The sequence below is a fragment of the Lepidochelys kempii genome, chromosome 3, assembly GCF_965140285.1.
Source record: "Lepidochelys kempii isolate rLepKem1 chromosome 3, rLepKem1.hap1, whole genome shotgun sequence".
Taxonomy (NCBI): domain Eukaryota; kingdom Metazoa; phylum Chordata; order Testudines; family Cheloniidae; genus Lepidochelys; species Lepidochelys kempii.
The window spans coordinates 202,150,098-202,174,542 of record NC_136382.1 but is presented as its reverse complement, the minus strand read 5'-3'; the positions used below and the strand labels follow the sequence as shown (position 1 = coordinate 202,174,542).

Sequence of the window (24,445 nt, the reverse complement as noted above, 5' to 3'; positions counted from 1 at the left end):
CAACAGGAGTCCTTTGTCTTTGAACCAAACTGTCTCTTTCAAGTGGATGAATTTGGTTTTTTCCTAAGGTGGAAAAGTGAAGGAAAGGTACAGTACTGTTGTACCAGGAACATTACTGTCTGCCTATGTTGTTGCACTTGGTTTGTTTCCAGGCTAATTTTTAATCACTAAAATTACATGTGGCTTTGTAACTATTTACAGTAAGATAGCTTGGCTCCTGTGTTTTTAGAAGTTACATAACTGCAATTCTTGACAGATTATTAACAGATGTGAAAAGAAAATGTACTGTTTTGTGTTAATTAACTGCAGTTGCATTTAAGACTCATTGTTTGTTTTTGCTTCAATTCCTATTTGTGTCTGCACTGTGTTTCACCAGACCTTTTACTAACTTGCTTTCTCTTGTCGTTCCAGGAAGGACAGGTATTAGAATGCTCCCTGATCAACAGTATTCGTCTTGGAGCTGTACCAAAGGTACGCTGTAATTAGTTTTTACTGTTCTTTTAAACAAAGAGTGTTTAAGCTGAAGGTGAAGTGGGGAATGCAGTGCAGCTTGTTACAAAATACCGCCCGCACAACTTCGCTTGTAAAATCATAGCCTAAAACGTTTAGCTTTAAGATTAAGTGGTTTTAGTTTATTTCAGTGTCGAGGTTTTGTAATATTGCAATGCCATGTCAGTGCTGACCTTCCAAGAGGCTGTGAAATCTGGGCACTGAATATTAAAAGGATCCTGTCAAGGGTTTTCAAATTATTTTGAACTATTATGATATCATTTTAGGAGGTTGAAAATATTTTCTGGTTTAATTTTTGTCCTTGATCATTCAAGATGTGTTTCTATGTTTCATTGACATAGAAATCAGAAATTTTTGTTTGCTTCCTTGTTTTAGATACTTAAATGATCAATTGTGTCAGGACAGCTCTGGGACTTGTGATTATTAACTGCTGTTTCAAAGGCAGTCTGCAGAGGGACCACCTGAGGGTTCTACAGAAATCATAGCTTTTAAAATATTTTCTAATATAGATTTCTTTTTAAAATGCATCTGGATTTTAGACATCTTTCTGAGATGAAATTTGGGCATAATTGCTTCAGTGTCTCTTTAAGAGTTTTGCTATCTAGTTGTCCGGTGATGTCAAATACAAAAGCTTCAATCAGACTATGGTTCTACTTAAAAATCATAGATTTTTCACTTTAATCATAGATTTATTTTTTCTAGCGAAGTTAGTTCTCTTTCAAGGTGATAGACTGAAATCTTCAGCCAACAAAGTAGGTCATGGGCTAAGGCAGTGCAGACTTCCCCATGATACCCCACGAGTATGCTTCAAACTTCAAATATGCTTCAGAATATTCCCAATTTCTATGAATAGTTCAGTCTCCAGGCTTATTAAATCTATGGCTCTTGACTGCCAGCAAAGGTACCAAAGAGCACCAGATTTGCTGCTAAGAAATGGATAGAAATCACCCACTCATTCCATGCAAATAATAACTTTTGGTCACTACTGATTTGGATTGGAATAATTTATTTACATAGAGTTAAGAATTCCCATAAACTATTGCCAGTCTTTAGAAGTATTCCATTTCCCTTCTCTGTGAAGTGAATATATGTAATTTTCTGAAATGTATTTAAAATACTGCAATTATCTCTCTGCTTTTAGGATTCAGCCACAGTCAGTGATTATTAAATTAGATTTTTTTCCTAATCATGCCAATAGATTCTAAATGAAACAACTCATTTAAGGTGACCGGGAAATATTTACAGTCTTAATGCATGCGAACCTGAGTTGTGTTTTTAGCTTAATCTTTGTATTGTGCATTTAACAAGTCTTTTTTTTCTGTTTAACAGGATCCCAAAATACTAGCTGTTCTTGAGACTGTGGGAAAAGCAGAAACTGAGCTGGAAGGGCGGATAGTGTGTGTCTGCAGTGGCACAGATCTGGTGAACATCAGCTTCACGTACATGGTAGCCGAAAATGCAGAAGTAGCTAAGGTATTCCATGGTTAAACAGTGCCGGGTGCGGGGGGAAAGGTGTCGCCTGCATTGAAGCACATGCTGCCACAGATTTATCACGACTGGTACTTGAGCTAGCTAGAATAAAGCTAGCTCAGATGTGTCTACTCGAGCTTCAGTCACACCTGTGTTTTCTGTCTAGATGTACAGAAATCCCTTGGCTTTCCGCTTCCTCTTTCCTTTTTATTATTGGAAGCCTCGTAGACAGAAAGCATAGCCTGACCATTCATTGCAACCATTGTTGCTGGCCAAGCAAAGTGAGGTCTAACACTCAACTCAGTAGCATGTCTCTGTTTGTCTGTCATAACTTTTCAACACCACATCCGGTCAGTTCCAAAATGTAGGGAATGCTTTAGGCATTTATGGGCAGAACCTTCTTGATTTTGATCACAATCAGAAAAACAGAAAGGGGGAAATGGGTGACACATGGAACCCCCTGGCATCTGGTTAGCTGAGCCAGCAGCTTCACCCACCTTTCAAATTGCCTACCGATCAAAGAACAGCTTGGCAGTGCACATCCCCCTCCCACCAGCTTAGTCCCAGTACAGTTATAAAATAGTAACACTGAAAGAAAAATAAATGAAGGGGGGAAAAAAGGACACAGAAAAAATATGAGAGTAGTGGAAGGAATAGGGCCATAGGGGGAATGTAGGCACATGCAGAGCCCCAGGCATGGGAGGAGATTGTGGAACCCTAGGGGAGTGGGAAGGTGGAAGTGGAGGGCACACAGAGAGCCCCTGGCATAGGGCGGAGGTGGGAATGGGGGACCCTGGCGTGGGCACAGGAAGAGAGAAATAGGGGAGCACTGTTATGTTATTGTTGATGGAATAAAGGGGCCCAGAGAGTCCAGGGTGTTAACATGACCCTGTCACTGACCAACACTAAACAGTTAAACAAGGTTCAAGGTTTTGGAATACAGAGTCCTCAGCCTGCTTATTAGCGTGGAAAACACACTATTAAAAATCTTTTTACTCTCTTATTAAAGATGCAGAAAAAGAAGGAAAAACAGTTAAAGCATTCAAAATATACAGTATTAAGGAAGTCTCTTCTTTTAACAATATCCCATGTTCCCCTTCTCTATAGAGAGTCTGTAGTAGGAAGAAAAAGCCTAGTTTGAGAGTCTCTTGGATGGGATTAAAAAGGGTAATAACTCTCTTAGAATCTTTAGAAGGGACCAAAAGGCTCCTCTAGTCTAATCCTGTGCCAAGATGCAGGATTTGTTGTGGCTAAACCATCGAAGACAGATGGCTATCCATCCTCCTTCTGAAAACCTCCAGTGAAGGAGCTTCCACAACTTCCCAAGGCGTCTGTTCCATTGTCTTACTGTTCTTACAGGAAGGAAGTTTTTCCTGGGATTTAATCTAAATCTGCTCTGCTGTAGTTTGAATCCATTGCCTCTTGTCCTGCCCTCTGTGGGAAGAGAGAACAACTTTTCTCCAATTTTTTTATGGCGGCCTTTCAAGTATCTGAAGAGTGCTATCATGTCCCCATTAACCTCCTCTTTTCCAAACTAAACATACCCAATTCCTTCAGTCTTTGCTTGTATGGCTTGCATTCCATCCCTTTGATCATCTTTGTCGCTCACCTCTGGATCCTTTCCAGTTTCTCTCCATACTTTCTAGACATTGGTGACCAAAATCAGACACAGTACTCCAGCTGAGGTGTAACCAGTGCCGTGTAGAGCAGTACTGTTATCTCCCAAGACTTTCATGCTATGCCTCTGTAAATGCAACCTAAATTGCATTTGCTTTTTTTTTTTTTGGGCAATAGTGTCACATTGCTGACTCATGCTGAGGTTGAAACTCACCAGAACTCTCAGATCCTTCTCAGCAGTGCTGCTGCCAAGCCAGTTATCCCCCATTCTGTATTTGGTTTTACTTCCCTAAGTGTAGCACCTGACATTTGTCTTTGTTGAATTTCATTTTGTTGTCCATAGCCCAGTTCTCCAATTTGTCAAGATCCCTCTGAATTTTAGCTCTGTCCTCCAAAGTATTGGCAACTGCCCTAGCTTTGTGTTGTCTGTAAACTTGATCCGTGCGCTTTCTTAATTACATCCTGGTCATTAATAAAGATGTTAAACAACACTAGACCCAGAACAAAGCCTTGTGGAACTCTACTTGAAACCTCCCTCCAATCCGACATCATTCCATTAATAGTTACTCTTTGTTTGTGGTTGTTTAATCAATTATGTATCCACTTAATGGTAGTTCTGCCGAGCCCGCATTTCTCCAGCTTACTTATCAGAAAGTCAAAAGCCTTGCTGAAGTCCAGGTATATTATGTCCACTGCATTCCCCCTATCCGCTAAATCAGTTACTCTGTCAAAGAAGGAAATCAAGCTGGTTTGGCAGGATTTGTTCTTGGTAAATCCACGCTGGCTGCTAGCGATTACCCCGTCATCCTCCAGGTACTTGCAGATTGAATGATTTAGACATTGCTCTCGTAGCTTCCCAAGTATCAAAGTCAGGCCGACTGGTCTGTAGTTCCCTGGCTCCTCCTTTTTCTTCTTTTTGAAGATGGGCCCTGTGTCAGCCCTTCTCCAGTCTTCCGGGACCTCTCCTGTCATCCAAGAGTTTGTAGATATTATTGCCAGTGGCTTCAGCTAATTCTTTCAATATCCTAGGGTGAACAGCATCCAGCCCTGCTGATTTCAATTCATTCAAATTGGTCAGAAGATCTCTGACGTGTTTTTTAACTTATCCCAATCTGCATCCCTTCCCCTTTATTGTCTATGGTAACTTTGCTGGACACATGTTGTTTTTTGCGAGAAGACTGAAGCAAAGTAGGCATTAAGCAGCTCTGCCTTCCTATCATCTTCCTTTACCAGCTCCCCACCTCCATTAGGCAGTGAACCCACACCGTCCTTGATCTTTCTTTTTTGTCTGACATATTTGAAGAACCCCTTCTTGTTGTCTTTAACATTTCTTGCCAGCTGTAACTCATTCTTTGCCTGGGCTTTCCTGATTTTGTGCCTGCATACTCTTGCTATTCCCATGTATACTTCCTTGGTGACATGCCCCTCCTTCCATGTTCTGTATGGAGCCCTGTTGGTTTTCAGATAGCTAAAAAGCTCCTTGTGCAGACACATTGGCCTGCTGTGGCTCCTCATATCTTAAGTCTGCATCGCAGTAGCTTGATGTTGAGTTTCTAGTGTTACATCTTTTAAGAACTGCCAGTCTCCTTCGACTCCTTTTCTTCCTAATTGGTCTTTCCATGGGACCTTCCCTGCTATTTCTCTGAGTCCATTGAAACCCGCCTTTCTAAAGTCCAGTGTCTTTGTTTTGCTGTTCTCATCTCCTCCTTTCCACAGGATCTTGAATTCTATCAAATCATGATCACTTCCTCCCAAGTTCCCAACCACCTTCGTGTTCGCGATTACAACTGTTGGTCAAAACCAGATCCAAAATGGACTGACTGCCTTTGTGTCCTCAACTTTCTGAATCAAAATTGTTCTCTACACATGCTATGAATTTTCAGGCCATATTATGTTTCGCTGCAATAGTTATCCAACAGATATCAGGGAAGTTAACCCCCAAACCCCCCCCCCGCCATTTCATATTAGCCTGTGTGTGTTAACTAAGCTTGTTCCCTGCTTGTAGAATGATCAGTCATCTTTTTGGGGGGGAAAGAGAAAAGGCAGTTGAGGTAGGCTGGAGCTGTTCCTGCTGCTGCTGTTAAAGTCCCATCCCATGTCCTAGAAGTCAAAATAAAACAAACAGAAAATGGAAGAAAAAAACCAGTATCTTCACTTGTAAAATCTCACTGTGGGAGAAACACAGGCATAGCACATGCTCTTGTCAGCTACTCTGAGACCTGGCTAACTTGTACCAGCGGCAGGCTATTTAGGCCATTGCTTTTAGCTATCTTTGTGGTCACAGGCTTACAGCAGTGTTGCAAAATATGCAGTCCTGACTGGCTAAGTCAGATGCTTATAAAACAGAAGGCAAAAGAAGGTGGGGAAGGAAAATGACAGGTATGGGGAAGGGGTGACAACAGGAACCAAAGTCTCACATCTTAGGTGGTGGTCAGGATTTAGCCAGAGCCGATGGAGATGGCAATATCATCTGATTCCCTCTCTCTGGACCGGTCTGGTCAGGACATCTCTCAGAATCAGAACACCAGAGGCCTAATGGTGTCATAGTGGCTCCTGGAGTCCCAGGAGACAGTGAGGGTGGCAGTCATGATGACAAAGCTAGTTCCTTCCAGTCCACCAGTCTCCCAGTCAGTTAGTTAGTTTCCCCCACAAAGTCTCTCTTTAGTAAATGTGGGCCTGAAAAGGGAATGATGGGAAACATAGCCAGCCATCAGTTTGTTCATCAGTTAGGCCTAATTTTGGACACATCAATTTTGGTTCACAGATTTCCAGTCCCACACTTTCCTTGTTTACCAGGCATGATCTTAACGTATACCTTGAGTTTGATCAGTAGGCCTTTTCGTTTGGACTAATTCAGTCTGTCTCTCTCCTTTTTGTACCTATTCCACTCAACACTTGTTATAGATTATTGTGATGTTTGATAAAGTTTTAGCCACTTTTCCACAGTAAAGATCACAATTTGGGGAGGTCTACCAAGCACCAATGGTTTACAAGGGCATGCGGAGCCCCTATAATGAGGCAGGGGGTGGAAGGTTGAAGGGAATCCCTGAAATAAAAGGGGATGGGAGGGTGACACCCAGGGAACTTGTGAGAAGGGGAATGGAGGAACTGGTCGAGTTTGCATATTGAACTTCATAAACCACCTGCATCAACTGCTTGTAGGTCTCAAATTTTGTGGTTGCCCGGGATTGGGCTTAAGTTACTTCATTTACCAGGTAGCCTTCCTGAGTGCTGGTCTGTACAATGGACGCTGTATTCTGGCAGTGTAAAGGGGCTGTGGCAGACTGGGGAGAATTCCCCTAGTGCAGGAGCAGTGTAAGGCCCTAGCCTAGGGCATTCTGGCCTGCAAAGCAGTCCATATGCTGCTCAGACTAGGCTACCATAAGTAAAAGCATCTCTTATAGTAAGGACTATGGTGGCTCCTGCAGTAGTTTAGAGTCCAGACCTCCCCCTCCTTATCTCTGGAGTAGGGTTGCCAATCCTCCAGGATTGCCTTGGAGTCTCCAGGAATTCAAGATTACTCTTTAAGTAAAGATTATGCCATGTGATGAGACATCCAGGAATACATCAAACCAAAATTGGCAACCCTACTCTGGAGATGTGATGTGGAATCTAACCCAAAAGATTTACATATAAAAGAGAAGCAACGTTCATGATTTTATTCTGGTTCTTCATTTTTAGTCTGCTCTGAAGAATAAATCACTAGGTTTGTGAGACCACTGAGGCCTTGTCTTCACTGCTAAAAAAGGTGCATTTTACCTCAGGGTAACGAACATGTGAGCTATCCCAAGTGAAGACAAAATACTTTGGTTTTACCAGATGGCAAATTAGGCAATGTCAGTACTATACCCCAGCCTGAGGTTGACCGTGCCTAGTTTACTTTGCTCCTTTTTTCTAGCAGTGAAAACAAGGCTGAGTGTGACGTTAATGGCTAAGTAGAGAATCGCAAGAATGAGAGTCACAAGAATTGTAATAGGCATCAGCTAAAACATTTAGGTAATACTCTCTCTATCAAATAGTTCTTCTGTAACTTCAGTGATTTTATTACTGTGCTTACTGTGTCAGCTGTCTTGGCTATTATTATTTGTATTATTGTAGCACCTTGGGGTCCTAGTCATACACTGGTCTAGGTACTGTACAAACTCAGAACAAAAAGACAGTTTCCTTTGGCATGTGTTACTAACACTATGGGTAAAAATAATGGGACCGATTCATCCTTGGTGTAAAGTGGCAAATTCCGTTGGTCGCGTTTGTATTTATTTTGTTGATTTTTCACAATTTAATCCCACTCAGTATAAATGCGGAATAGAGATGTTGAGTTAATTTATCAGTAACTATTCTTGCCAGCGAGGAGCAGCCATTTTAATTTTAGCTGGGTTCTGAAAGGTTATGAATATTGCCTTGTAAATTTGTATAGATTTATATAATGGATAGAGCATTTTCAAAAAGTTGCTACGTCAGGCCGCCAACCCTGCAAAACCTCAGTGCAAATAGCTGATCACAGAGCGGATAGGCTCGGTTTCACAATCAACAGCATTTAATAACCGTCACAACTCATGCCGATTTTCAGCATAATTATAAACTTTGTAGTGGGCAGTGTTTTAACAATTGGTATGGATAGTATATTGCACATTAACTTTTATTACTATCTGGTTAATTGACTTATGGAAGAAAGAAATACTGTAAATGCGGATGATCAGAAAGCAGAGGCTGCTACACTGTTTTTCCACACAGAGCACTTTAGAGAAAGGATCTGCCTTTCAGTGTAGCAGAGATGTAGTCTGGTTCTGGAAAATGATCTCCCTGTAATACCAGGGGGCTTCCATTTTAATAATCATTTGAAGAGCAGTGATGATGTGTATTAAAGCAGGAAGGTCGCAAGTACAGCCAGAGACATTGGGAACAGCAGCAGATTCCCACAGCCCTTATAAAGAAAAAGAACTTCTCTCAGAGTTGCAGCCGTGTTAGTCTGTATTCGCAAAAAGAAAAGGAGTACTTGTGGCACCTTAGAGACTAACAAATTTATTTGAGCATAAGCTTTTGTGAGCTAAATTTGTTAGTGCCACAAGTACTCCTTTTCTTTTTAAAGAACTTCTCTGTATCTTTGTTTGTTTTCTCTTATTTTACATGCATGTGCATTGTAAATCTAATCTACCTCGGGAAAACTGCAGAATATATCTGGAAAGAATTCTGGAAATCTGTTGATTCTTTTGTCCCTGTCAAAGGAATAATCATTAGTGATTTAGGCCTCAGTCCTGCAAATACTTTGAAATTATTGTATAACCAGAAACTATTGATTTCGATGTGGTTACTCATACACATGAAGATAGGCACATATTTAAGTGTTTTCAGGATTAGGGCCGTATTCATATTTTATATTGGAAGCTTGCATTCAAAGGGGAATTAGGGTTTCTAACCTTTCAAGCAAGCTGGTCAAATATTGTTGTAATATTCAGTCAGCTGGTATCTTATAGCTAGAGCACAAGACTGGAAGTTAAAAGTTATACATTTTCTTCCCAGCTCTGCCACAGACTTCCTATGGGAGCTTGATGAAGTCACTTAATTTCTCTGTACCTCAGCTTCTCCTATCTGTAAAATGAGGATAATAATAATACCCGCCCACCACACAAGAGTGCTGTGAGGCTAAGTTCAGAAATGTTTGCAACGCCTTGAGTTCCTCAGAGAAGGACATTACAGAAGCACAATGTATTATTATTATTCATTGTTCTTACATTCATCATGATTTGATTACTTTATTTTCTGCTTGGTTTCCTGCATTTTCAAGCATTCTTGTGTATCTCCGTAGTTCTTGCACTGTGTTGGAATGTGGCATATGGTATGTAGCTGAGGTGGTAAGTAAGCCTTCCCAGAGAATCAGAAGGCCTCACTACAAAACTGTTGCTTCCCCATTCAGGGAGCTGTGTATTGCTGTTTCATCACCAACCCCTCGGGATATGTTAATGCCATGTTCATAAGATCTGTCAGTATCTTAATTTTCACTTAATGGCCTTTCTTTACATTATACATTGAAAAAGGCATCCAGGATCTTTGCTGTGTTGTTTTTTTTTTCCCCTCACTCTTTTATGTTCCTTTTGGAAGTGTTACTGCAGGACTTTCAATGGCCCCAATACCTCCCCACTGGTTTTCACAAGCCACAATGGATAAGGGCTCATCGCACTGGGTGAAACTAGACGAAAATACCTGATATATTTGTCTCATCTGTTCTTGACACTGTTCCCACAGAAGCAGCCAAACTGGTGTAGATCCAGTTGGTCTGATCCTCAACATGTTTGGAAAACTCCTCACAGCAAGAAACGCTCTGTTAATGAGTGGAAGCAAACTGGGTTCATCAGACTGCTTGCCACATGGAACATTTGTGCTAGCTGGGACTTCGTAGATGAAATTCTGGAAGTGGGGGAAAACGAGCCCTTGAGTTTTCTTTTAGCGTATAGCACAGCCTCAGTAGCAACATACAGAAACTCTTGGCTGTGGTTGACAGATATGGGATGAATTTTACACAATCCCTAGTCTAGTCTCCTTTCTGTTGCTTCTTCGTGTGTCGCAGGTATGGTAATCTGCATTGTACAGACGTGACCTGTGAGACTGACTGGACATAGGAGTTGAGGAAGAGGAGATCTATTGTCCACTGTGTGAATGGTTGAGAACAAAATGTTCTGGTTCCCTGCTAGACTACTAACAGAATGCTCGGTATATTCTCTCTGAGGATTTTGAAACCCCTAACGGGTTCATCACTCGCTGACAGCACACGAGCTAAACAGGGCCTTTGCCCAGAATCGATTCCCCAGTGAAAGATGAGATCCAGAAGGTGGCCTCTTTAGTTTGTCAAACTAACCTCTTCTCTTCTCTTCCCTTCCCTTCCTAAGGATAGCTCCATAGTTGCTGTGGAGGTCCTGAAATCAGTGAGATGTGTAAGTCACCCTGGACATTAATCTTGGTGACTCTAGCCCGAAACAAGAGCTTAATCTGTAACTCCGCTGCTGAGCCAGTACACCACCAAAATTACTAAAATTATCTCAGTCCCAGGGCTTTCACAGATGCATATGTAACTGGTGCTTCCACAGTGTGGCTCTGTTCCCCTCTAGTGGCTGGACCACACAGAGGTTCATGAGTCTGCACAGCCGTTTAGCGAACAGTCTTTTAGCTCAGACAGTAGAAGCTTGTGCATTTAGTTCAGCAGGCCCAGGTTCGAATCTTATTGCCAGTGGCCCACCAAGGGACTCCACATTACACACTCAGGCCAGGCAGCCCTGCACATGGGGATTCAGCAGTGAAGGACCAATGCAGCAGGTAGCAGCTCCTCTGCCGAGACTCCACCCTGGGCCCTAGGGGCAGCTCCTGCTGGAGTTCTGGGACTGGGGGCTCCCCTCCTTGCGCTCTCAGTTGCTGCTGCTTGTGGGGAGAGGAGGCACTGACCACGTCTGGAAGCAGCAGCTCAGGATCAGGCCCCTTTCCACGCAGCTCTGTGTGTGTGCATGAGAACAGAAGCAAAGGGGGCGCACTGGGGCTGTGAGTGTGCTGGTGGGGGGGCAGAAGGGGAACGAATGAATTGGGTATGGGAATGCTGATGGATTTGTTGTGTGGGTTGTGGGTGGCAAGGCTGTGTCGGAGGGAGAATTGCTTAATTTGGGATGGATAGTGATCCCACTTAGAAGTGTTGATTTAGATATTATCCACAAATTATCGAGTCCTGGACTCTAACAAATCAGTCTTTGGCACTAGGCACCCCCTTGGGATAATACCAGATGCAAAAAACCACTCCGTCATCCTAGTTCCTTAGCCTGCTGTTCATGTTGGACCTAGAGTTAGCCTGGTGTTCATGTTCTCACTGGAGAAACTACATGGACACAGGAAAGGTGGAATCTCCTTGGAATTACTCCTCGATTTGGGTAATACAGGTCTCATCTATAACTAAACCATGGGTGATGTTGGACTGAACAGCATGAGCTGAAGGTTACAGCAGTTTTTAGTCACTCTCAATGACCCTACTTTGCATCTCATCCTGTTAAATATAAGGCCCTGGCTAATTCAGAGCTAAGAGATCAAGCAGTCTGTGCACTCTGCCACTGCTGGCTTGTGTTTCATTGAGGAAACCAAGACAAAGCAAGGTCACTGAGTAGCTCTAAAGGATTTGATGGAGTTATTCAGCAAACGTTGGAAGACAGGCTTCTTCAGTCAATGTTTCTTTCATTTTTTCCACTTAAAGGCATTCATAAATGCTGGCTCTTTGTTTAACAGAGCTAGTTCAGTTATCTTTTTCCACATTCCATGTACTTAGTTGTGCATTCAGCTCTTCATCCTGTAGTTTCTGTGCCCACTGCTTCATTTTTTCCATTTAGTTTCATGGTCATTGCTTCTCTAAGGTTAGATACTAAGGGACAGATTCCTCTCCTGGTTACACTGATATAAATCCAGAATAACAGTTTGTGTCATTCAGGTTTTATGCCGGTGTCCTTGTTTACTTGAATTCAGAATTTGATTTTTTCAGTGGTCTTTGCCATTCTTTCAATACCTAGTGGCTTGGTGATGCTGAACACTAGGCAACAGATTTGATTGTCTTTGCAGAGTGTTTGCTGTTACTTCACCTTCATGTAACTGATTTAGAACAAGTCAAATTGGTAGTTCCCTCATAGCGAGGAAAAAGGGTTGTTCCCAGATTCGTGTGGCCATTTTACACCTGGTCTACGCAAGGAAATTAGGGGGGTATAACTGTCACTCGGGATGTGAAAAATCCACACCCCAGAGTGATGCAGTCAAGTCGACCTAACCCCCTGGTGTAGATACCTCTAGGTCGACTGAAAAATGCTCCTGTTGACCTAGCTACTGCTTCTTGGGGAGGTGGATTCCCTATCCCGACAGTTGAACGCCTCCTGCCAGGGTAGGTAACATCTGCACTGAAACGAGCTACAGAGGCGCAGCTGTTCCACTGCAGTGTTTTAAGTGTAGACCAGCCCTTAGGATACTATTTAGGTTGTGGGAAGGGTATAAATGCTTCCTTTTCCCCCTTTTACAGAGACAACACGTTAGCTAGCCTGTTTTCCAATTAATCTGGGAATGGGTTGGTGACAGAAAAGCTATATATTGCCAATTTAACATTGTCACAGTCCTGTATATTCAGACTCTTTTTTTCATTTGATGGTGTAATCTTAAAAATTAGTTTTTTGCAGAAGATTTCTGGCTCACAAGGATTTGATCTTTGACCGCCTGACAAATAATGTGACATTTCGTGCACAGGGTACAGACACCTTCAAGCATATGCCTGAACCTACTGGTAGCTCAATTCTTCATCCGGTGTCATATAGCTCCAGTGCAATTTGTACACAGTCCTCCTTTTTTTTGACTCTCCCATCCCCAGGTAATTTGAGGCAAGCTAGTAGCCTTTGGGTAAAACAGACCAGCTGACCCATGTGTGGTACTACCTAGTCCCAAATTGAACACAAGGAGACAGATGCTCTGGTGTGGCACAGCTGGTGGGAGTCTGGCCCAAAAGCTGGCGTAAGCAGCCCAGGGAGCATCACGCCAATGGAAGGGTGATTCAGTGCTGGCCTAGGAGCTCTTATGCTACTCCTTTGCCCTGTACCAGCATAGCATGGTGTGGCTGGGATTCCCCTATGATTTACCAGTTATTGCCTTTGATGAATCCCATGCACTCCTACAGACTAGGGACCGAATGGCTAGGCAGCAGTTCTGCAGAAAAGGACCTAGGGGTTACAGTGGACGAGAAGCTGGATATGAGCCAACAGTGTGCCCTTGTTGCCAAGAAGGCTAACGGTATTTTGGTCTGTATAAGTAGGAGCACTGCCAGCAGATCGAGGGACGTGATTGTTTCCCTCTATTCAACATTGGTGAGGCCTCATCTGGAGTATTGTGTCCAGTTTTGGGCCCCAAACTACAAGAAGGATGTGGGAAAAATTGGAAAGCATCCAGTAGAGGGCAACAAAAATGATTAGGGGACTGGAACATATGACTTCTGAGAAGAGGCTGAGGGAACTGGGATTGTTTAGTCTGCAGAAGAGAGGAATGAGGGGGGATTTGATAGCTGCTTTCAACTACCTGAAAGGGGGTTCCAAAGAGGATGGAGCTCGGCTGTTCTCAGTGGTAGCAGATGACAGAACAAGGAGTAATGGTCTCAAGTTGCAGTGGGGGAGGCTTAGGTTGGATATAAGGAAAAACTTGTCCAGTAGGAGGGTGGTGAAGCACTGGAATGCGTTACCTAGGGGGGTGGTGGAATCTCCTTCCTTTGAGGTTTTTAAGGTCAGGCTTAACAAAGCCCTGGCTGGGATGATTTAGTTGGGGATTGGTCCTACTTTGAGCAGGGGGTTGGACTAGATGACCTCCTGAGGTCCCTTCCAACCCTGATATTCTATGATTCTGTGATTTCATCCACTTATGTTGGCACAAAATAGAGCAGCCCCAGGCTTGGTTTACCTGTTGGGGAAGGGCTGTTTGGGAATCCTTCCTAAGCAGGACTTAATCTTTCCACCAAGAAAGAGCTGGATACGTGATTCATGGCTTGGGTTTTCCCAGTGGTGGTGCCCCAGGGCAGTTGGTCCTGATGAATAAAAGAGAAAGCTAAGGACAAGGGTTTGGTGCTTTAATATAGTTGCCTGAAAATCCAAGTTGACAGGTATGTATCTTTATTTCTTAACCATGTGTTCGCATTGACAGCATTGTACACAATACTTCTACTGACATCTGGTGGCATGTTGTAGCAGAAAACCTGTTGTTTTTTTTAAGACTGTACATTTGTATGACTTGCATTTTGTTTAGTTTAGCTGCCCTGAAGTTATTTTTGCACACTGTGGCTTTTAAAATTTAACTTCTTATTGAAAGCCAAGAGAGTCAAGAGCTTTTCAAGAATGTCAGACAAATCTAGCTCAGTCTGGGGCAGATAATGGTACCGCAGTGTTCTTGCAGCGGCAGCATATCATTTCCATTAGGATGTTTTTAAAAACATTTTAAAAAAAGGAAAGACCAGGTAAAAGAGTGCTTAAATACCACAGTGAGAGAGAACTGAGCAATCTCTGATAGACTACAGTACAGGCGTACTTAGTAAAACTTTGAGAGATGGTTTTCCTAAGGGGTCTTAATCACCCAGCGGAAAGAAGATGAGAGAACCACATATGAAGTCTTTTCAGCAAAGCTTTGGCATTTGTTTTTGAGAACACAACATGATGCCTTTAAACAGAGTTGGGGCTCTGTTTTCATGCTTTATGAAATTACACAACTACTGTGTAATTTCAATGTGTGTTTAAAGATGGGCATTTTTAGTTTATTTTAGCCACCTAAGGCTACAGGTCAGACTTATTGTATATAGTTTGCTCAAGCCTTCAATATTGCCTCATATAAATTTTAGAGATATGTACAACACTCATTCATGAAAAGAAAAATACACTCATCTACTTCTATTTATAAAGTGTTTCTAGAATAGATTTTGGCATACACGTGGTCGGTTCAAGCTCCATGTACAGAGTTTTACCTTTAATGAGAGGCTTTCTACTCATTAGGCTGATAGGGAACAGTGGAGCAAACCCCATTTCAGTTACACTGATGCAAATAGTCTATGCCAATGGTTCTCAATCCACAGGCTGCTTGCAGCCCAGTCAGCACACAGCTAAGGCCCGTGTGACAACGTCAGGACCATACAGGTAGTATATATATATATATTGTGTGGAAGCGGCCCACATAACACATGAAGAGCAGCAAATGCAGACCACAATAATAAATAGGTTGAGAACCACTGGTCTATGCAATAGTCTCAGCATTATACGGGCATAACTGAGATAGAACTTGGCCTGTCATGTCATTAGATTTCTGCTGTTTTGGGGGTTGATCTTATTGTCCTTGCTCACCCAAAGCTTCCATTGCCAACTCCCGTTGGTTTTAATTTTAGGCCCTAAGTCTCAAACGTTTTCAGTACAAATCAGCAAAGTCAGGATGTGAACTACAGTTGAAAAATAGATCCTTATAAAGAAATTATGTAAGGACTGCAGTACTGCTGTTTGCTGAAAGATAGCCTCATGGTCAGTGGAATGTTTTACTTTTTAAGGATGAAAACTGGAAAGAAAGCATGATGGAATATGTAACAGGCAGTTAGATTTGGTTCGTCACATAACACACATGCTGTGCCTCCTTGTAGTCTGCTATAGATTATTAATATTTTGCTTCATTTCTGTTCTAAAATAGAACGCAGTTAAATATGTCATCACATATTGTATAATGTTGCTTAGGAATAGCTAATATTGCCAACAGCAGCTGAAAGAGATTTATATTTATACAGTCTATAAATAGAGAGCTTAATAAAACCATCAGTGGGCAGCTTTCCTTTGCTGGCAATCAGCTGTTTTAATGGCACTACAGATGCAGCATTTATGTAGCTGGGGAAAAAATGGGAACCAGCGTGACTTTGTTTATCGAAGAATAAAATATTAGCGTGTAATACGCAGTTTGGATGCTGGCTCTCCCTTCCAAGGTGGGGTTGGGAGAGAGTTTTATACGTCAGGTTCTCTACATTTTGTATAGTTGCGTGAAAAGGAGAAAAGCTTTTCCTTTGAGACAGGCATGCCCAGTGATTAGGTTGGCCTGCTTTCCCCCTTTTTGTTTTCCATAGCTGAGTGCCTGTGTGTTTTCTTGTCTTTCAGCAATGGGGAGAAGGACTTGGATCCATCATACATAACTTCAGAGCGAACAACGTCAGTCCAATGACATGCCTCAAGAAACAGTAAGGCTTTTCCCTCCCTGTTTTTCCTCCTGTGTATCTTTTTTTGGACACATATTTTCCTATATGAACTGTCTTGGTTGTCCTTTCTTTTCTTGGCTCAACCAATGCAATTGTCAAAACAGTCTACAGGAAAAATTCCCTCAGACTTCAACCTCCCATGCGATACACGGTGTTAACAGCATTTAAGTCTCGTGTTTCATTGTAAACATCCAAGTTTCCAAGTCCCTAGCTTGGTGTCTGCCTGAGAGAGTGTAAGAAAGTTTACAAGCGTACATTTAATCTACTGAGACGTGTCATTTTAATTATTGTCTTGTCTGTTCTTCCCTTGATACATACACATCACCCCCATGGGCGATACTGGTTTTGGAAGTATGTAGCAAGGGAGAGGTTGTCTGTCAAGGGAGGTACTGATTTTCTAATTATTCTGGGATGAATTTTGCCTCTGGAGCACAGCTCTGCATTGTAGCCATGCCCTGCTCCACAGGGAGCGCTAAGGAAGCAGACGGAACGCCTCCTGAGGCTTCCCAGCACACCCTCAGCTTTCTCTTACCCTTTGTCGGGTTCAGCGTACTTCCTGTTCCTTTTTCAGGCCACTGTGCGGGGTAGTGGTGCTGTGGTACTTGTCTCCTGCCTGCCCGGCCCTACTTTCTCTAGGGTGCTATGAATTCCCAGGACGCAGTCCCTGTGATACCCCGAAGGCAGGAACTGCAGTTCTGTCTGGACACTCTGGCAGGCAGTGGGCTCTGTAGTACTTCCCTTACAATCCAGGCCTGCCTAAGGGTCAGGCTGACTCTGGCCGGCTGGTGGGATGTGGCTTATTGTCTTTTGGAGTTTCAAAAAGATCATTAATGAGTCGAAGATTAGAACTGCTGTTGTTTTTTGTGGTCATTTCACAAAGATGGCAGGCACCATTAACCTGAATAGAAATATCTAGAACCCTGTTTTTACTAAAATAAATAAATACGATATTAATTTTTAACATTTCTTTCTACATTTCAGCTGGATGAAGCTGGCGTTTCTGACCAACACAAATGGCAAAATTCCCGTTAGGAGGTAAGCACAATTGGAGGAGCTTAGCAACCTAGCACATATGTTTTGTGTAATGTGTATCAGATCATATTTTATTATATTAATATGCTTGCTGATTATATTTGGATAATATTAATTTTATAATTGTAATATATTTATAAACAACAAGATGGGAACTAAGACATTGTCATTTTTGCTCTATTCCTTTTTAAGCAGGAAAAACTCCTAAAGAAATCAGTGATTTTTTTTCTTATTAAGAGCCCTATCCTGTGAAGTGTTAAGAGCTTTCAACTCTTGGGAAATCTACTTGGAGCAAAGCACATCTAGCAGCTTATAGGCACTAACCCTGAGTGTTCAGGGATGAGTTTTTCAGTAGTTAGAAGGCAGGTTGTAAAGACTTTGTCAATAGCAGCATACAAATGTTTCAGACCATTGCAAATACAGAATAGCAGGTACATTGGGAAATGCAATTCACTGCAAAACTAAAAGAGGCAGCTTTGCCAGAATTATTCTTGTGTTCACAGGAACTTCTGGAACAATATTTATGCCATGCAGTATACAACCCACAGCAGGTCTTGGCTTACTTATTGCCAAAGATTAAAAAGGCAACTATGGAACAAAACAATATATTTCTCTGTAAGCAGTTGTTAGAGCAGTCTGGCTGAGACATCTGATGTCGCTCTTCCTTATAGTCTAGTTTTACTGCATTTCTCTTACACATACCTGCTCAAAATCCTATCAAACAATTTGCCTTCTCTCCTTCCCGCACAGAAAAATGTGAAAGTCACCACTCTTGCTAATACTGGGCCATATTGCCCACATCCACAGCATTACCTGGAAGGGGGGCAAGAAGTGCCGGAAAACATGGTGGGGCTCCCCTCGTGGAGTTGCTTGCCAGGCATCTTTTCAAGAGAGTGGGGATTGGATCCTTGTGGAGCTGAGAAGCAGCAAAACCCCCAGAACCATAGAGCCTGCTCCATTGCCCCCGTCTCTCCTTTGGCAGCATGACTCCAACCATAACCGGAGCCAAGGAGGGCACCTTGAAGGAATGAATGCTGCTTTGGTTTATTAATATATCTACTTTCAAATGGCCAGTCCCCTGCTGGTCCCTTGGTCTTGCACCAAACCTCCTTGGGGCACCTTCTAAATAGCGCCCCCGTGGATGGGGTATCTGCAGAATAATGGGGCTGGGGGAACGATGCTGAAGAGGCTTAATCCATCCCCTTCTGCATGCAGATCCACTGGGGACAGCACAGTCCAGTCACTCTAATGACTTAAATCTTCCTGTCAGATCCATGGATCTCAAATAGGTGGTTTAAATGAAATAACTGTCCTGTTCAGTACATATCAATGGCTCTCGTTAAAAGCTGTTCAATTTTAAGTCCTTTGTTACCCTAGAACTGGAATTAATTTGCAAACTGGACCCCATCAAATAAGGCCCGAGTAAAGACTGGGAGTGGATGAGTCACTACAAGAACTAAAAGCTAATTTCCCCCTATTGGTACTCACACCTTCTTGTCAACTGTTTGAAATGAGCCACCCTGATTACTACTACAAAAAGTGATTTTTCGTCTTGTTGATAATAACCCACTTGAATTGAATTGTCTCGACCCCCCCTTAGTAAGGCAACTCCCATCTTTTCATGTACTATTATATATATCTTCCTACTGTATTTTCCACTCCATGTATCTAATGAAGTGGGTTTTAGCCCGCAAAAGCTTATGCCCAACTAAATTTGTTAGTCTCTAAGGTGCCACTAGTACTCCTTGTTGTTTTTATTTTTGCTGATACAGACTTAACACTGCTACCACTCTGACATAGATTTACACAATTTCCATGTCGAGGCAAGCAGGCCTCCAAAAGGGCTCAGTTTCAAAGTGTTTTTAGCACAATATGCTAGTGAATTGAAGTCTAGGATCCTGATGTTTGCTCAAACAAAGGCCAGTTCAGGCATAAAAAGAAATCAGTCTTTTGATGGAATAATTAATGTGCCGCACTCAATTTATTGTAGACTGCCACACAGATATGAAGGTACAGTGCATGGATTTCACACGTACTGTACTGCTAATGCAGGCATTCCAAAGCAGGCATTAGCACTCAAGAATACTATGTGGATTTCAGCCAGCAGTACTCCCTTGAAGGGATTTTAGTTTCCATAAATCCACCAAATCATTTGGCACTTGTGACCGATCTAATCCTGTTTCATGCTATAAAGAGGGAAACTCCGTGTTGCTCAGATTCTCAGCCTTCAAAGCTAAGGAGTATAGCGCTGCACCTCTCAGAAAAATATATATGGTAATTAATTTAGTGTCATCCTGTGAAACGCCAGACTTCTTGGATTAACAGAACATGTGGTTTCATTGAACTATCTTTGAACACTGTAACTTTGAATCCAGTGGCTTCAACAGGAACTGCAGGTGCTCAACACCTCTGAAAATCAGGCAACTCATCTAGGTGCCTCTGATAGGGTGTGGTAGCCCTTTTTCCGGGCTCATTGGAGAAGCCTCTGGTGCAAGCACTCTCTCTTTTCCATGCCTTCCTTAGGAGAATATGGGAGGCGGACACTGAGCGAAAGGAAGGGGTGTCGGGGAAGCAGTTTAAGATTAAAGGAAAGGAAAACCCAGGCTGTTGACCCTATCCTGCACTTGAGACCAGAGCTTTGAAGCGTAGGGTCCATGGATGTTCCCTTTCTCCCTCGGCACTGAGGTCCCAATGGGGATTATAGCCCCTGAGACCTGTTGGGTTCCAGTAAGGCCTACTGGGCATAGAGCTAGATATTGGTCTGTCAGGTGTCATGCATTGAGCAGCTTCATCACACATTCCTACAGCCCTGCTGGAGGGGCTGAGCAGGGTTTTCCCCCAGGCCTGGGGGCTGCTATGATGTGACGTCGCAGCAGTGAGGATAGGGAGGAGACTCTCTCTTCTCTGTCTCAACTGGCCCTCAGACAGCCTGGAGAAGGAGGAGGCCATCTACTGCACAAGGGACATGTTGGCATGGAGCAGATCAGAAGGGGAGTGGGGACAGGCACAGGGGCACAAGGTGGGGGCCAGGGTTGAGGGGAATAGGACATAGATGGGGACAGGAGGTGAAAGGAGGCAGGCCAGGGAGGTAATGGGTCCAGGGCTCACCCTGCCTCTAGCAACTATCAGACTCCTGACCTTTCTCTTCCCCCAGAAGCCGCCCTCACGTCTCCAGGCTTTGCCCCATCCCAGCATCTCCCCAGTGCTCCAGGCTCTCCTCATCCCTGATAACTCCTCCCGCCGGCTTCCTCAGGCACTCCCATTCCTTCTGCTTTTCCTAAACAACCCCTTAGACTCTATGCTGCATAGGCTACACCCTGCTTTCCTCCTATATCTTTATACTGGCTGACTTCTCCAGGCTACTCAGTCAACCCTGCCTCCTCCATCCCACATCTGTGGGTGAGAGGGATCAGCTTCCATCTTCTCCCACACCTGTCCTACTGCTCACGGTCACCCAGAGGAGGAAATACATGAGCTAGAGTTGCACAAGACCTGGCAGCTATGGGGATATATATGGGATTTTCATTCCCTCAGGAAGACAAGTCTCCATGTCAGAGCTGGTGGGGACTAGGAACATGAGACAGGAAAATAAACTCTGTCAGTTTGATTTCATTTTGACATTGAAGCCTAAAGAAAGCCTGAGGGAAAAGTCTTCTCTGGGAAATGAGAAATCTATGTTTCTTTGAACTTTAACATAGACCCCACGACAACCAGCAAAAGGCCTAGGCGAATGCCAAGCCTTGGGAAAGTGGAACTCTGTAGGCCTGATTCTTCCTAGGTCTGCACCTTGTGCAGTCATTTACAACAGTGCAAAGTGGTATAAATGCTACCAATTCGTAACAGTTTGCCCCGACTTTCCCTTGGTGTAATAGACTATGCAAGGTGCAGGACTCTATTCCTTTGTTGTTTTTTTGGGGAATTTAACATAGCCTGTGTGGGTATAAGCATAGCATAGCATAAATGTTTCCATCAATAGGTTGGGGAGGGAGCGCGCATAACAATTGGTGGTGGGCAAATCTCAGAGGCGTTCAGTGTTTACTTTACTTGCTTTGTCAAATGTATCTGAGCAGTTTTAATCTGGAAATTCATGTGCAAACCTTACAAGAACTGAGTGTTTCACATGAAGTTTGGTATAGCTTGGTCGAAAATGAAATGGTCATTATAAAAAGTAAGCATTTGTCAGTAGATACCACACTGCGACTGTCCTAAACTCTTGTCTGCACACGCTGGTTGCACCAATTTAACTGAAGTTTGTTAAACTAATTTTAGTTTAACCCCAGGTGGAAACATTTTTATGGGTTTAAAACTGGTTATATTAGTTTACCTTGAACCAAAAATTCACCAATGCAATCTAAATCTATATAAATTAGAGTGTAATGTCGCTGAAAATTAGAAAGGGTTCAATAGATAACAGCTGAGATTTTTAAAAAATAGGAGTGTAACTTTAGGCATCCCAGCCCCTATTTCGATGGGAGCTACTGGGTACTCAACGACTTTGAAAATCGGACTACTTATTTAAGTCCTTAAATATGGACGTAAGAGTCTAACTTTAAGCACCTGTTTTAAAAAAATCTTGACCAAAAATATTAATTTATCATTTATATCTTTGGCTTGCTGATCTTCATTTTATTGGTCGGAAAATATTTATACAAGTGGTTTTCAGTGTTTTGGAGAACAAAACAAATCTTGATTGATATGGGAATATATAATAATGGGAACAGTGTATTTCACATCTTTCACTTTGTGTATTTACTTAGTGTCCATGATATTAATAAGAAGTCTTGGAAAATTCATTTGGTGATATAGAAGGCAGCGTATTTTAGTCAGATTACTGTTGTGAAGTCTTTCCTGATGTAATGCTCATGTTAGGATTATGGACGTGCCCTAAGCCACAGTATTTGTCTCCAGATCTGGACACCAAAGCTTGGGGAGTAGTTGGCCCCATGATTTTGGCTCAGCCCTTTGGGGGGGGGGGGAAGGCTGGCTGTGATCTGACTTTTCTGAAGCTCATCTCCAGTGGAAACAGAAATAAAACAAAAGTCTTCATATTAATCACATCAGACATCATAGATTTGGATATATTGTGTTCCAAGTAAACATGAGGCTCTTAGGGTATGTCTACACTACGAAATTAGGTCGAATTTATAGAATTCAGTTTTTTAGAAATTGTTTTATATATTCGAGTGTGTGTGTCCCCACAGAAAATGCTCTAAGTGCATTAACTCGGCGGAGTGCTTCCATAGTACCGAGGCAAGCGTCGACTTCCGGAGTGTTGCACTGTGGGTAGTTATCCCACAAGTTCCCGCAGTCTCCGAAAATGAGATTCAAAAGTTTGCGGTTCTTTTCCTGTCTACCTGACCAGTGCATCTGAGTTGAGAGTGCTGTCCAGAGCGGTCACAATGGAGCACTCTGGGATAGGTCCCGGAGGCCAATACCATCGAATTGTGTCCACAGTACCCCAAATTTGACCCGGCAAGGCCGATTTAAGCGCTAATCCACTTGTCAGGGGTGGTGTAAGGAAATCGATTTTAAGAGCCCTTTAAGTTGAAAAAAAGGGCTTCATCGTGTGGACGGGTGCAGGGTTTCATCGATTTAACGCTGCTAAATTCGATCTAAAGTCCTAGTGTAGACCAGGGCTTAGTCTAATGGATGGTGAAATAAATCCATCTTTTATACAAAGAAACCAAATTGGTCCAGGAGTTTAAGTGTCTCAGTGGAAGTGGGAAGGAAGCAAAAATGGTTGTACGTGGTCTGTCTGGAGGAGGAATAGCCTTGGTTGGAGCGGATTAGAGAGCCTTTCAAGGGAAGAAGGGACAGCAAGGTAAGAGTAACAAAATTCTGTGTGTGGAAGATGGTCTTGGTGGAAAATATGAGGTATCAGAATTTAGAGAGTTTCTCATGGGGAGAAATAACTTCAAAAGAGAGGAGGAAGGAAGCAGAGGAATGGGAATGGATCAGGATTTCCTGTGGGATGACTGCCTTAAAATGGACGGATTAATAGTGTAGAAGAGTAGGAGTCACAACTGTGAACACAGAGGAAGCAGCAAAGCCTAGAGTTGAGTTGGCTAATACCTACCTTGTTTGTAGCCCTGCTGCTTTTTTTTTTTTTTTGACACAGTAAGTTGTCTATGTATCATGTTGAAAACTGCCAGCAGAATAACATGTTGCACAACTCTTACTGAACAAACCTCTTAGTTCTTTGGGCAGATCACTGTTTTGCTAAATCTTTTAGTAGTTGCCTTACACAGAGAGCAGGCGGAGTATTTCTGCTCTGTGGAAGCTTACAGCATTATTACAACTGGGCTTGGTCCACAATTGTCTCTAGAGGTACGTGCATACGTCGTTTGAAAAAGGGGGGAAATGTTGGAGGAGAAAAGGAGTAAGAGACTGAAACTGATTATTTTAAAAGTGACTAACTTTTTTTCTTCTTTTTCTTAGTATTACCAGAACCTTTGCATCAGGTAAAACAGAAAAGGTGATCTTTCAGGCACTTAAGGAACTAGGGCTTCCCAGTGGAAAGGTATTTGCCAATTTAAAATAACATTTTTTTATATTAAGAAATCACAGAATCGATGAGATTATATCGTTATGTGTTAAGTCATTTGTGTCATGTGAAAAAAACATGCCTTGTGTTCTCAGACAGCTGCGTCATCACTTCACTTAAACAGGAATGTTTACTAATGTGGTTTATACTAAATGGTACCAAAGTTAGCTCGGACTTTTTTCTGATGTCCCAGTGTGTTGAATATTTAAATTCACACATTCACATGGTACCTTGAATGATTTTTTTTTTTAACTTTAACTTCAACAGGCAAAATAAAGACTATGTCCTTGTTCTGTATTTACTTTTTTACATATTATTATTATTTATTTTATCATTCACAGACTTAATGTTACCATGTAGTCAGAATATAAGTGCACTAAACAGATTTGGGGTAAGGAAAAAATGGAGAGCTCTTCTCAGAAAATATAAATAAAGCTACGTGCATTAGGCACATGTTACTAATACTTTTCTAATACTCAGACATGCTGATAGAATAGAATAAGTAAATTGGCTCT

At 42.5% G+C, this 24,445-nt stretch overlaps 1 protein-coding gene across 18 annotated transcripts in view; it reads left to right on the top strand.

The window, feature by feature from the left end:
- The window catches only part of PLCB4 (phospholipase C beta 4), a 326,044-nt gene that overhangs the window by 199,965 nt on the left and 101,634 nt on the right, over positions 1-24,445 (top strand). For all 18 annotated transcript variants that reach the window (XM_073339656.2, XM_073339654.2, XM_073339639.2 and 15 more), the window contains 6 exons: positions 7-87; positions 412-471; positions 1,840-1,983; positions 16,257-16,336; positions 17,336-17,389; positions 23,825-23,906. In XM_073339656.2, coding sequence (XP_073195757.1) covers positions 7-87; positions 412-471; positions 1,840-1,983; positions 16,257-16,336; positions 17,336-17,389; positions 23,825-23,906 — 501 coding nt within the window. The remainder of the gene's footprint in view (positions 1-6; positions 88-411; positions 472-1,839; positions 1,984-16,256; positions 16,337-17,335; positions 17,390-23,824; positions 23,907-24,445) is intronic.